We start from the raw sequence: 13,447 nt of genomic DNA, 5'->3' as shown, positions 1-13,447 counted from the left end.
GCACGTCGGATGGACGAGACAGACATCACATGACCATCAGAAGAAACCATGCCGCACGGAGGCATGCCCTGAGAGGCTGAGAGTGACCCAAGGGGCCCACCACGTACTACATCACAAGACATTAGCTGAAGAACTCTCTCATGTAAAGACTGTCCATTGAACTATAAAAGGGAGTCCCTCTCCCTTTGTACACACAAGCACACGTGTTGTAACACGTCTCAAAGCAATATTTTGATAACACTACACTGGACTAGGGCGAAAGCCTGAACCAGTATAACCTAGTAAGTCCATGCATGAATCCCAACCAAACATAAATCTATTGTCCCTCGATTTATAAAGTCCTCGGCTTGCTTGCAAGTTAGGTTCCGCCGTAAGCAGAGGGAAATGTGCCTGAGCTTGGGCTTGTTCTGGGCCTGTCATCCGCGGCCCAACCAAAAATTAGCAGGCAACGATGGCGCGTTTGTGATTGGCGCCACGCGGCTTATCTTGGAGAATCCTGGCGAGCAATCACAGCCACAGCCCACCACCTTTGCTTGCTCTGCCCCTCCATCATCGCCAGCCTGCCAGTGCCGCCGCTACCGTAGTACCGTACCCTCAGCTAGTCAGCTACCTCCATCCACCAGACCAGACCATACCAGACCAGACCAGACCAATGGCCCTGCGCCTACCAATCTCATCGTCCCACGGGCTGGCCTCCACGCCGGCGCCAATCTCCACGACGACGTGCCGGCCGGCCGTCTTGGCGACGGCCGCGGCCCAGAAGAGGAGCCTGCTGCTGGCGACGGCCTCCGAGACGAGGGGAGTCGCGCCGGTGAGGTCCAGCGGGATCGAGACGAGCACGGTGGGTCTGGGATGTGAGGCCGTCACCGGGCAGGTCACGGAGGTCAACAAGGACACCTTCTGGCCCATCGTCGAGGCCGCCGGCGACAAGGTCGTCGTCCTCGACATGTACACCGAATGGTGCGTACACTACAATATATATATCTTCTTCTTCTTCTTCCATTCGGTCTTTAACGAATTTTAGTTTACTTACTACTAATCAAGACACACAAATAGATATGGTATGACACAAATCTAAAATCCAGGTGTTTTTTACTCTATTATTAGGATAAGGATATGGCTTAATTACTCTATCTTTACCTATGGCGGTGAGACGTTTCGTGGAACAGGACAACACCAAGAAACCAATCTTATTAGACGACCTGACGGAACTCACATCACAAAACTTTGATTTGTTTAGATCAAATGTCGACTCGGTGATCGATAGAGGTGCTTGAAATGGTATGGTTCGATTGAAAAAATAGTCATTTAAATTTATTTTTTATTTTAAAGGACATGTTATTATTGTAGTGCTAAATATGTATAGTAATAAAATACCAGTCAGAAAATAGATGGAGGCGTGAAGGGTTCACTGTTATTAATTAACCTTCACCATGCATTGTCATGACTAATTAAGATTTTCTATGTTGTGTGGTTGATAAAATTTATGTAGATATGAACCATCGGTTTGGTGAACCAAGCACAGACCTATTAGTTGTTTGCTTCTCATGCCTTGATCCAAAAAACAAAAACAGAAATTTATGGTGATGATCTCTAATGACAATAGATCTCACCTCACTAGCTAGATGATTGTGTACGTAGAATCTGAGACAGCAGTGTGTTCATTAACAATATTTGCAGGTGCGGGCCTTGCAAAGTGATGGCTCCGAAATTCCAGGAGATGTCTGAGAAGAACCTGGATGTTGTGTTCCTGAAGCTCGACTGCAACCAGGACAACAAGGTGAGGTAGCTAGCATAGCTAGGATATATAGTTATTACTTTGCATTGGCCGCATGATCTACCTCTTCTCTTCTTTATCTGTTGTTGTTGTTGTTGTTGCAGCCGCTTGCGAAGGAGCTGGGCATAAAGGTTGTGCCAACGTTCAAGATCCTCAAGGGTGGGAAGGTCGTGAAGGAGGTGACCGGCGCCAAGATCGACGAGCTAGCGCAAGCCATCGACACAGTCAAGTCAGACTGACAAAGAAAGCAGGTGATGCAACTAGCTAGTGTAGACGATGAATGAATGAGTCCCCGGCCGGCCTTTTGTGGGACAGCAAGGCTGCTAGATACGTACGTACGTACTCATCAACAATTAATGATGGATGATGGCAATGGCAAATATACAGTCAATGATTCATATATGCATGCATGGACTGCTATGCTAGCTAGCAGCCCTTTGTAAATATAGTGTTTAAGGAAATGATTCATATATTCAGCCCTTAAGGACTTGGATGTCGAGGCCAGCCTACTATCAGGAGGTGCGAGAGGGAGGAAGAAATGAGCGGCATTTATCTTTTTGCGTGGTATCTTGATCTGGTCATTCTATAAAATTGGGTACCATTGCATTTCGCTCCTAAAATAAAAAGAAAATAGACCAGACCACCACCATTGCAAAATCAAGCAATGCATAATATTTTTGTTGCTGTAGATGGAGAGAGCAGAGCATCACGACTCCTCCACGATTTAAACCCCTTTTGCTTTCACGGATAAACTAGCATAAAAATAGATAACCCAAAAGAAGAAGAAAAAAAAAGAGGAAAAGTTCAATATGTTACATGAAGATACCAAGCAAGCGAAAGGAAAGGACTAGGAGGGCTGGCTGGCTCTAGGGCCTCTGACGGCACAAAATCGGCAATAGAGCCTCGCTCCACATTATGCATCTGCTAAGCTTCAGATCCAGTTGGACTCCCGTGGTTGCTCAAATCATCATCCAGAGCTCTCCTCGTCGCCTCCCACAGCTGAGACTCGATTCCCAGTTTCTTCAGCTCGTGGAGTCCTCTCTCGACTTTTTTACATGTTTGCAGGAGGAAAAGGAAAAGATCATGGTGTTTTACTGTTAGTTCATGTTTCAATATCCGAATGGATGAAGATAATCTACCTTCTACTACTTCGCTCGTAGTAACTGGGTAATTGATTTGTTCTATCCAAAACTGTAGCTTCTCATCAGCTATATCTTCTTCTATGTTGTGATTTTTCGCCCGCCTCCAGAAATAGGTCAACCATGCCTGCAGTGTATATTGAAAGTCAAAATAGGAGGACACTACACATGAAGCTAGTGAAAAGCAAAGCCATTAGGGTGTTGTTTGGTTCACCAAATGTAACGTAAATGATAATGATAATGATTTATACTTGAGAACCGACGGTAACAAGTTTGAATCGGGCGGTATTAAATTTTAGTGTGGTATCTGATTATGGATGGACTAAAACAAACATGAATTAACGTTATCAGTTACCCATTACGTTACAAATATGTGAACCAAACGGCACCCAAGTGTTTTCATATAAATTTTATTTTACATTTCTCTTTACTAACTTAGTCAATTTTGTTAAGCCATAATGGACACTAACATGAGATTAGAATATTAGGTTCCTGCTTATATATTAACTTCCAGTGATGCTGTAATTTTATTATTTACTAAAATACAATAGCAATGACAATGTATTAAGGAGTTTAGTGATCTGGATGACATCATAGAACAAGTTTAGGGTTTGTTCGTGTATTTCATTCCGTATTATTTAACAATGGCAAGGGTCTTCGCATTTGTCTCAACGGGTGCGAGGGGTAAGGAAGCTAGTTGAGCCGACTAGGATCCGTGTATGTAGTTTAAACGTAGGGTCCCTCACAAGTAAGCTAAGAGTTAGTTGATGCAGCGAGCAGGAGGCGTGTTAATATCCTATGTGTCCAGAAGACAAAATGGAAGGGGCAAAAAGCGAAGGAGGTGGAGAACACTGGTTTCAAGCTTTGGTACTCAGGAACAGTGGCAAACAAAATTGGAGTAGGTATCCTGATTGATAAGAGCCTCAAGGATGGAGTGGTGGATGTCAAAAGGCAGAGAGATAGGATTATCCTAGTCAAACTAGTTTTGGGGGTGTAGTCATAAACATTATAAGTGCATATGCCCCTCAGTGAGAGCGAGAATAGGAAGTTCTAGGAAGACTTATATGGCATGGTCAAAGCAGTACCCACCAATGAGAAGCTTTTTATAGGAGGAGATCTCAATGGTCATGTAGGTTCAACAAATGTAGGTTATGAGCTGGCTCATGAAGGTTTCAGGTATGATAGTACGAATCAAGAAGGAGATGATATTTTTGGACTTTGTTGTAGCCTACAACCTAATAATAGCCAACACTTTCTTCAGAAAGAGAGTCTCATTTGGTGACTTTTAGCAGTGGACATCGTTCGAGCCAGATCGACTTCGTTCTCACAAGGAGAGAAGATAAATAAGCATGTTTGGATTGTAAGGTGATACCTAGAGAGAGTGTTGTGCCGTAACATAATCTTGTGGTGGCTGACTTCTATTTTCGGATCCATACCCATAGGGATAAACAAGCCAAAATTGCGAGGGCGAAGTGGTGGAAACTCAAAGGGGAGACATCCGAAGTTTTTAGGGAAAGAGTTTTTGTGGAGGACGCTTGGTCCGAAGAAGATGCAAACAACATGTGGGTGAAGATGTCAACTTGTATTAGAAAGGTGGTGTCAGAGGTGTTTGGAGTGACCAAAGGGAGCAGAGGTGAACCTAAAGATACTTGGTGGTGGATCGAGGATGTTTAAAAGGCAAAAAGAGAAGAAAGAAAGTTACAGGAGCTTGTTCCATGACAGGAGCATGGTCAACATAGAGAGGTATAAGAGATGGCAAATAAAACTACAAAGCGAGTTGTGAGTGAGGCAAAGGGACGAGCCTATGATGATATTTACCGGAGACTAAGTACAAAGGAAGGGGAGAAGGATGTTTATAAGATGGCTAGGATTCAGAAAAGGAAGACGAGGGACCTCAACCAAGTTAAATGCATTAAGAATGAGATGGAACAACTCTTGGTAAAAGGACAAGACATCAAACTGAGGTGGCAGAGATATTTTGACAATGTTTTCAATAGTGAGAATGAGACTATGGACACCCCAATTGAATGACACCTTCGATGATTTAAATAGATTCTTTGTACGCAGGATCCAAGAGTCAGAGGTCAAAGAAGCTTTAAAGAGGATGAAACGGGGCAAGGCGATGGGACCGGATGGTATCCCAATAGAGATGTGGAAATGCCTTGGGGATATTGCTATCGTTTGGCTAACCAAGTTGTTTAACCATATTTTTCAATCAAACAAGATGTCCGATGAGTGGAGTAGTACATTAGTACCAATCTTCAAGAACAAAGGAGATATTCAAAGTTGTACCAACTATCGAGGGACTAAGCTCATGAGCCACACTATGAAGCTATGGGATATAGCTATTAAGCATCGCTTGAGAGGAATGACGTATATCACCATGAACCAATTTGAATTCATGCCTAGAAGGTCAACCATGGAAGCAATTTTCTTCATAAGACAGGTCATGGAGCGGTATAAGTAGCAGAAGGACTTGCACATGGTTTTTGTCGACTTGGAAAAGACCTATGATAAAATATCTAGGAATCTCATGTGGTGGGCATTGGATAAGCATAAAGTTCCAACAAAGTATGTTACGCTCATCAAGGACATGTATGACAAGGTTGTGACTAGCGTTCGAACAACTGATGGTGATACAAATGTTTTCCCGATTAACATAGGACTACATCAAGGTTCAGCTTTGAGCCCTTATCTATTTGCCTTAGTGAAAGATGAGGTCACGAGGGATATAAAATGAGATATCTCTTGGTGTATGCTCTTCGCTGACGATGTAGTTCTAGTAGATGAATGCCGGGAAGGAGTAAATAGAAAGTTAAGAGTTATGACTTTAGACCCTAGAGTCAAAAGGATTTAGAATTAGCAGGACCAAAACCGAGTATATGAGATGTGGCTTTGGTACTACAATTAGTGAGGATGGAGATGTAAGCTTGGGAGGCCATGTAGTACCAAAGAAGGACACCTTCCGTTATTTAGGATCGATGCTACAAAGAGATGGTGATATTGATGAAGATGTTAGCCATAGGACCAAAACAGGGTGGATGAAATAACGTCAAACATAGGGAGTCCTATGTGACAAGAGAGTGCCACAGAAGTTGAAAGGCAAGCTCTACAGGACGACGATTAGGCTTGCTATGTTATATAGGGCTGAGCGTTGGCCTACTAAGAGACGACATATCCAACAACTAAGTGTCGCAGAGATGTGTATGTTACATTGGATATGTGGGCACACAAGATTGGACCGAGTGAGAAACGATGTCATACGCGATCGGTTAGGAGTAGCGCCAATTGAAGAAAAGGTAATTCAACACCAATTGAGATGGTTTGGGCATGTCCACCGGAGACCTGCAGAGGCATCGGTAATATGAAGAGAGGTAGAGGGCGGCCAAACTTGACATGGGAGGAGGCAATCAACAGGGACTTGAAGGAATGGAATATCTCAAAGGAGTTGTGTTTGGATAGAAGTGCTTCGAAAGAAGCTATCCACGTGCCTGAACCGTAATTAGACCTTTTCCCTTCTAGTGCTCTCAAAAGCTTTCCCCCTCCCCTTTCTCTCTCTTTCTCTTTTTAGTGACTTCTTGTTGGTACCCCAACTTGCTTGGGACTAAAAGGCTATGTTGAAGTGAAGTGTGAAATAAATTGAGTAACATAACATAGTCTGTCACCTGCTTGAAGCGTACATCTTCTCGCTCTTCCGCACTTAACTCTAGGACCAAGAAAATATGTCAGACACATAATTAGGTAAGTGAATTGTCATAGTGTTCTTCAAAGGTCATGGGTACAAAAATACTGACAGAGTAACCAACCTAATGACTCGGAAGGGCTCCGACCCTCAGAAGCTTGGCCTATAATGTAAGATCATTTTTTATCAAAAGGTAAAGATTATCCATCCAATGTCATTAATTCATACAATAGCACTTTTTACATGTGAATTATGCATAATATTTCTAGGAAGTGGCTCAACATTGTGAAAGTTAAGCTACATGTAATAGGATGCACAACTCTCCTGCGTGGTTCGAGAAAAAAAAGTTAAGCTACATGTACACATGCAAATATTATCATCATCTCATTGAGTCTAAGATAAATTCCCTACTATGTTCTCATCATAGTGAGATTGAATAAAAGAAATCAATATCATTACTTTTATGAGTTTATCTTCATTAACAAAAAAAAACCAGTTATGGCCAATGGAAATATTGTACATCAAATATTATTAAGATGAAAGTATAAGAAATGAGTACATTTTGGAAAAGCCACCTGAGAGAGGTTTGACATGCCGATTTTCAGCCAAAGTAAGCATGATTGCATCCTCTACCTTCAAGGGAAATATGAATTTGTTATTATTGCACTGTGAATAAAAGCAGAAATATAGTAATTCCATTTTCCTGAGAATATGCAAAAGCTAACTCGATCTCATATATGTTGCATTTGCTATATACTTTAAAGTGATGACAAGCCACTCTAGTAGCAGTAGGATTCTGAAGTTAGAAATTCCATTTTTCCATATCACCTGATGTGGTACAACAGAATCCAAAATATTCCGAACAATTAACTAGAATAGAACTGTATGAGGTGCCAGGCAATAAGTTTCACATTCTAGGAAATCATGGACATCAATTAATACACGCAGAGTGAATTTTATACTTGTATCCGAGTTAAATTGATCATGCTGACATGCAATTGAAACTTTGAAGTAGCATATAGGTCACAATTCAAGTTTGAGAAAAACCTTGAGTGAAGCCAATTCACGCAACCCTTTCTCAACTGAAAGCATGGTCTCAATATTGCCATCGGTAGATATATCATTTACATCAGACATTTTGCTTCTGCTCTCCATGTCAGCATTATCTGTCACCACATAAACTATGAGAAAAGAACGGGGCTATGTGCTTGAGGCCGTGCATGAAATCTGATACACTTAGTAATCCTTCATCATCAGATACTATTTTAAAATCAGTAAAACTACTAACTTTAACCCTTCAGATGAGATTTTTTTAGTACACAAACACATCACAAAAGACTACTTCTACTGTACTAACTTTTGTAATTTTGTTTGCCTCCTCCATGGGACTTCGTAACCTTCTTCTCTATTAATAGAAATTGGCACAACTAGTGCCGGTCGTTAAAAAAAAGACTCCTTTTACACTGCACGGTACAAAATACGTAGTGCAAATAAAATCCTATTTTGCAGCCAGAAAATGAGAATAGAGTCAAATCTGAACAACTCAATTGACATTGTTTCCAAATTTCTAGCATGTAGAAAGTGGCCACGTTGTTTCATTTTGTCACAATCAAATCACTCTATGAAAAAAAAGTATACTGCTGAAGGTTTTTCAATTGTTACTTGTCAAATTGTGTCATGACCTGTGGGGAATCTGGGTCTCATTCCATGTTTATCCAATATAGATAATGAAGTACTTGCATAGTAAGTGAAACATAGGAGTATTATTCTTGTGTCAGCAGCTTCAGAGGTAAAATATCAAAACAAGAATTAAAGATAGCTTCTGACACCTGATAAAGTTCCATCTCTTGCCTTTTGCCCAATTGATAGGACTGCTTCAAGCGCAAGCGGTGCAAATGAGGACCAGTATTCTTTTTTTTCTTCAGCAATATCAGAATGTATCCCTAAGGGGAAAAGTCACCATTAGCCAAACTAGACATTATTGTAATTTGTAACTGGACATTATTAAAACATTGAAACAGAAAGGTTGCAATATCAGAATGCATCCTAGCCCATGATCCTAAGGTTGCAATATCAGAATGTATCCCTAAGGGGAATATTTGAGACATTATTTAGGCACTGGGAATACTCCCTAGTAGTAAAGGAGTATAAACAGTGCAAAAGTGATCTTGATACCAAGTTTAGAACATAATGTCCAGTAGCGGGCCAGCCAACATCTCTTTAGCACAACCTCCTCCTGATTAAGGAATTTCATGAATAATTACAATGATAAGACACAGACAAGAAGTCCTCATATTGTGATTATGTAACCGACGTACATACCAGCTCTTCCTGTGACAGGATCATTCTGTTAGCTGTTGCCTGAAGAGATCTCAATTCTGATCTAGCACTTTTCACTCTCCGAGATAGAGATGTAACCACATTAGTAGTAACCTATCACAAAGTGTAAATAAAAGTTTATGATTACAAAAGATAAAAAAAACTCGACCGGTAGGGGAAAGACCGCCCCCAGGGTATTATATTAAAAATAAGCTCAATCGGAGCCCCGACCGAGAAAGGTCACGAAAGTTGGTCCCCCGTGCAACATGAGGGTCCGCCCTCTATAGACCGGATCTTTACTCGTGCTTTGAGCCCTCCCAGCCTCTACACGAGGATTCGTCCTCCATAGGTCGGTCCATCTCATGTGCATACAATCAGGGGAACCAACGAGTGACCTTTTTTAATCTCAGCCTGAAATTCGTTTCTACTGGGATTCGAACTCAGTACCTAATGAGTGCTACTCAGACCACCTAACCATCTTGGCTAGAGTCCCTTTCGCATGATTACAAAAGATGACTCTGGAAAATACATTCAGCCATGAATAACCAGATTGAAGGAAAAAAAAACACCTTTGCTTCTGACTTAAGGGTTGCAATCTCATTACAGCTTGCACTGCTGGACCTTCGCGAAGCAATTCTCATAGCAATCTAAGAGCAAAACAGGCATCAAGCTCAAACAAAACTAGTGCACAAAAATTGATCATAAATAAGAAATAACAATATAGTGCACATAGTAATAATCTAAAGTGATTCAAACAAAAGCAAACTTCTCTCTCTAGTGTTCCCTCAAAACTTTGAGCAGGAGAAGCTTTCTATGGAAACATACCTTTCTTTGTTCTAGCGCTGCATCTTTCCTGAGAGCCAAATTGAAATACGGTTTAAAATATGAAGCAGGCATAAACAATAAGTAGCATCTTTTTATTAACTGGCATACCTGTTAATCAAAATTGGCTCTGTTTCTGCTGCATCGCCAGCATCAGAATCCTGAAGTTCAGAAAGAAATATGATAAATGAAAAACATGAAAAAATTTCGCGTAGAATCCAAATAAATCATACACCCAATCTTTGAGTTAAAAACTTAAAAAGGACAATATGATTCAATCAAGTAATATCAGAAGCAAAGATTTAATCAGCATTTTAGCACAGAAAAGACCTCTCTCTCCATGTGCATGGATTTGGCATCTCCATCATCAAACCTTTCTTCTGCAAGCTGAAGCTGGGAAGATGCAGGTAAGATAAAAACAAGGTTGATTGCTTCCAACATGTTTAACTATAAAAGAAAATAGAATCATGACATCTCACTTTGTCATACATGCTTTCATTTTCCACTTGAAGTGTGTTAATCTGCAAAGCATGGACATAAGAAATTAAGAATCACAGCGACACTCAGGGTTCAGAGAAAAAAACTAATTAGGTAAATGATTGACAGCTGCTTTGACAGTGTCCACAGCATTGGTTAGACAAGAATGTTAGCATGGAGGAGAGATAACTCATGTTGAAGGTTAACCCCACAAGCAGTAAACAGAATGTTACACATATCGTAGCATTAATATTTTATATGAAACTTACATTCATGAAAGAAATTACCTCATCATTAAGTGAAGAAGATGTACGACGAGCTCTCAATGAACTTCCAAGATCAACTGATCTCCTAAGAATGATGTAGCCTATATTACTTACCAAGTGATCATTGAGAACCAAGAATGCAAAGGCAGCAGGTATCAAAATATTCTTTTAAATATAAAAAACAAATATTTACATAAATAATACTGATAGATAGAATAATTCTGAAAGGAACACCAAAAAGTTAACCACGACTAAATTTTCTAAAAAATTATCTTAAGTCAAGTGTAATTCAATCAATGAGTGTTATTCAGTAATGTGGCATGTCAGTTGCAAAGGTTTGTATGGGTCTTCTTAGGTCCCTTCTACTATCCTTAATATAAGGATACACAGATTTCCTATGCATTCGGAAAAAAGTTGCAAAGGTTTGTATATGGGTCTTTTTAGATCCCTTCTACTATCCTTAATATAACGACACACAGCTTTCATATGGACAGCAATAATTAAAAACTTGAGAGCAGGAGCTGCAGGACAGTCCTTACCTCTGCTCCCTTCGGTTCGGCATGGGCGACTCTGAACCAGCTCCAGCCCCCGGCCCACTGGTGGCCGGCCGCTTGATCGACGGGATCATGGGGACCGACTTCCCAGCCGTGTAACGGTTGGTCAGCGACGGCGGCCGGCCCACCTGCGTCTGATCCGCAAGGTGACGGCCTACCTAAAATGTACGTAATATATATCACATGAAGAGCCAAATGCCACCGCATGGACACGCAAAGGTGGCGTCGAGATGGCACAAACATCTAGGAGCAAAAGGGAACCGGGGGTCGAATTGTCGATGGTTACCGAGGGGGAAGGGGATCGGGTGGAGGTGCGGCGCGGGGTGTTGGAGAGCTCGATGGGTGGACCAGATAGCTCGTAGTCGTCGTCGTCGTCGCTCCCGCTTCCGGCGTCCCCGCCCGCGCCGCCCATGACCCGAGCGAGGCGCTGCGCGGCGGCGCGAGCGGCGCTGTTCTGCGCGCGAGCGCCGGCCCCGGCGCCGACCCCCGCGCGGCGGCCTGCGGTGGAGGCCGCCCCAGCGCCGCCGAGGGATCCCGCCCGCGCGTGGCGGTGGACTGGGGACAGCTCCTTCGGGGATCCGCCGGGCGACGTCTGCGCGCTGCCGCCGGCCAGGTGATGCGACGAAGCCTGCGCGTAGAGGCCCCGCCGCGACGCGTAGCCCAGCCCGCCGCCGCCCGGGCTCGCCGGCCGCGCCAAGCGATCCATGGGAGTGTGAGGGGATTCGGTGGACGGATTCGGTGGGGGGAGGAGGAGGGAGAGAGAGAGAGATGGGCGGGGGCGCGCGGTTCGCTGGTTCGTCCGCTCCGAAGGCGGGGGTGGTGTAACGGTCTCGTCTCTCGATACTCGAAATGGTTGTGGTCAGGGGGGCAGGGATCTTCTGCGGCGTCTATGCCCCTGCGGGTGCATTTCCAGTGTTTCCCCATTTCATTTTATTGATTTTGGTAGAGGGAGTTAATGGTAGGTTCATAAGGCCGTGTCAAAAACATGTATTGTTTTGCACTATTTTACATTATAGACTATATTGTTTATAGGGTGAAGTTTAAATATAGGTAATGAGAATAAATAAGTTGTCAAAGCTAGGCTAAAGGGGTGTTTGTTTGGGATTATAATCCACCTAGATTATATAATCCAACAATTTTTGAACTAACTCTTAGTTCAAAAGTTGTTAGATTATATAATCTGGATAGATTATAATCTCAAACAAACACCCTCTAAATCGCGATCTCCAGTAAACATGACGCTTTCTACAAGGAAAGCAGGGTAAACAATACACTCTTGAGATTGTAATTCTTGTAGGCTTGTTAGCATTGTTGTATCTCTGCCTCCTAGGATTTAGTACCAAGAAACTCGATCACGGATGATACTGACTTGCTCCGATTGTTATTATAAATTGTTTTGGCTTTGTCCTTGGCTGAATCTATAGAGTTTTATTAAGTCTATAAAAGTGCATTAATAGATGTTTATGTATTTTTACATGAACTTGATCATAACTAGATAAGTTTGATTTGGGACAAAAGGTAAAACAACCTACCATCAAACTCAAGGTTAGCTTAGGGGCTGTTCACTTCATATTAAAAACACAGCTACGATCTATAGAGATAAAATATTGTAAAATCATTATAAACTGGTACAGATTAAAGCCAAACAAACAAACTGTTGGATTTTTTATGGGCTTAGCCCATTTATTGAATAAACTCTAGGTGTGTAATAGTGGAGAATACCAATAGTACCACATTGGAAGTCCAAGGGTCTTTTGGCTTGACTTATATGGTGGGATTTATTCCACTTAACTTGAGAAGTCAAGAAATGGACAAGGGCGTGCCACACGCGCGCGCGCACCACCGCCGCCGCCGCCGCCGGGCGTGGCGTGGCGTGGCAGGCAGGCCGGGAGTGGCGAGGCGAGGCGGGCGTGGTGTGGTTGTGTTAATTTTTAGCACTCACTAACCGCGTTAACCTTTCAGTTGCCTGTCTCTTCGTCAGCCGAGTGACCCTTCTCCTTCAGCTGACCGACTCATGGCGTGACTCGGCGAGAGCTGACCGACTCTTGGCGTGACTCGGCGAGACCTTTCTCCTTCAGCTTCCCTCTACGAGAGGTTAAATAGAGGAGCACCCCTGTCACTCGGTACACGCAAGAAAATACTTTCAAAATCACAATCCAGCCGCCGAGTGAGGGTATTTCCATCTCGTGACTCTGCGCGCACAGAGAAGCGAGAGGGCAGGTGCCTCCGAAGCCGGTGCCGTTCGAGACCTTGCACGGGGGATCGGCAATTAGGTTTTTGGGGAGCGTCTACGCGACTGGCCGACTACCCAAAACATCTCCAACATGACAAAAGAAGCTGGCCAAGGATCTGGATCATTAGAGCGCATGGGAGGGTATGATCAGTTTATTTACTTACTGTTTTGCGTTCTG

The 13,447-nt window shown here is 42.8% G+C and overlaps 2 protein-coding genes across 4 annotated transcripts; one reads left to right on the top strand and one right to left on the bottom strand.

Moving 5' to 3' along the window:
- The first annotated feature begins 511 nt into the window (after window positions 1-511).
- LOC100283787 (uncharacterized) lies at window positions 512-2,221 on the top strand. The gene is given in 3 exon segments (NM_001156686.1): window positions 512-960; window positions 1,681-1,780; window positions 1,882-2,221. Coding segments are annotated over 3 exon segments (543 nt in total). The 5' UTR covers window positions 512-652; the 3' UTR covers window positions 2,017-2,221.
- Window positions 2,222-2,431: 210 nt separating this feature from the next.
- On the bottom strand, window positions 2,432-12,022 carry LOC103641384 (coiled-coil domain-containing protein SCD2). Of its 3 annotated transcripts, none has more exons than XM_008664739.4 (17): window positions 11,323-11,936; window positions 11,022-11,194; window positions 10,504-10,567; window positions 10,219-10,260; window positions 10,070-10,126; window positions 9,851-9,900; window positions 9,743-9,770; window positions 9,487-9,564; window positions 8,921-9,031; window positions 8,774-8,834; window positions 8,428-8,541; window positions 7,646-7,764; window positions 7,174-7,231; window positions 6,723-6,761; window positions 6,582-6,622; window positions 2,917-3,043; window positions 2,432-2,823 (listed from the first exon to the last, which is right to left on the bottom strand). In XM_008664739.4, exons 1-17 carry the CDS (start codon window positions 11,740-11,742, stop codon window positions 2,702-2,704), a joined length of 1,704 nt encoding a protein of 567 aa, XP_008662961.3. In that variant the 5' UTR covers window positions 11,743-11,936; the 3' UTR covers window positions 2,432-2,701. The 3 variants fall into 3 exon arrangements, 2 of the variants coding, with proteins under 2 accessions (XP_008662961.3, XP_008662960.3); XM_008664738.4 differs by having other exon boundaries at window positions 10,070-10,132; window positions 11,323-11,935; XR_560289.4 differs by having other exon boundaries at window positions 2,443-2,823; window positions 7,158-7,231; window positions 10,070-10,132; window positions 11,323-12,022.
- Between the last annotated feature and the right edge of the window lie 1,425 nt (window positions 12,023-13,447).

The sequence above is a fragment of the Zea mays genome, chromosome 10, assembly GCF_902167145.1.
Source record: "Zea mays cultivar B73 chromosome 10, Zm-B73-REFERENCE-NAM-5.0, whole genome shotgun sequence".
Lineage (NCBI taxonomy): Eukaryota > Viridiplantae > Streptophyta > Magnoliopsida > Poales > Poaceae > Zea > Zea mays.
The sequence above is the reverse complement of the archived record's forward strand: the minus strand, read 5'-3'. Positions and strand labels throughout refer to the sequence as shown.

Coding starts and splice junctions, on each gene's coding strand:
- LOC103641384 (XM_008664738.4), bottom strand. CDS start 11,742: ATGGATCGCTTGGCGCGGCCGGCGAGCCCGGGCGGCGGCGGGCTGGGC. Junction 9,901..10,069: donor CCATGCACATGGAGAGAGAG/GTCTTTTCTGTG, acceptor TCTGAACTTCAG/GATTCTGATGCTGGCGATGC. Junction 9,565..9,742: donor CAGCGCTAGAACAAAGAAAG/GTATGTTTCCAT, acceptor TTTTGCTCTTAG/ATTGCTATGAGAATTGCTTC.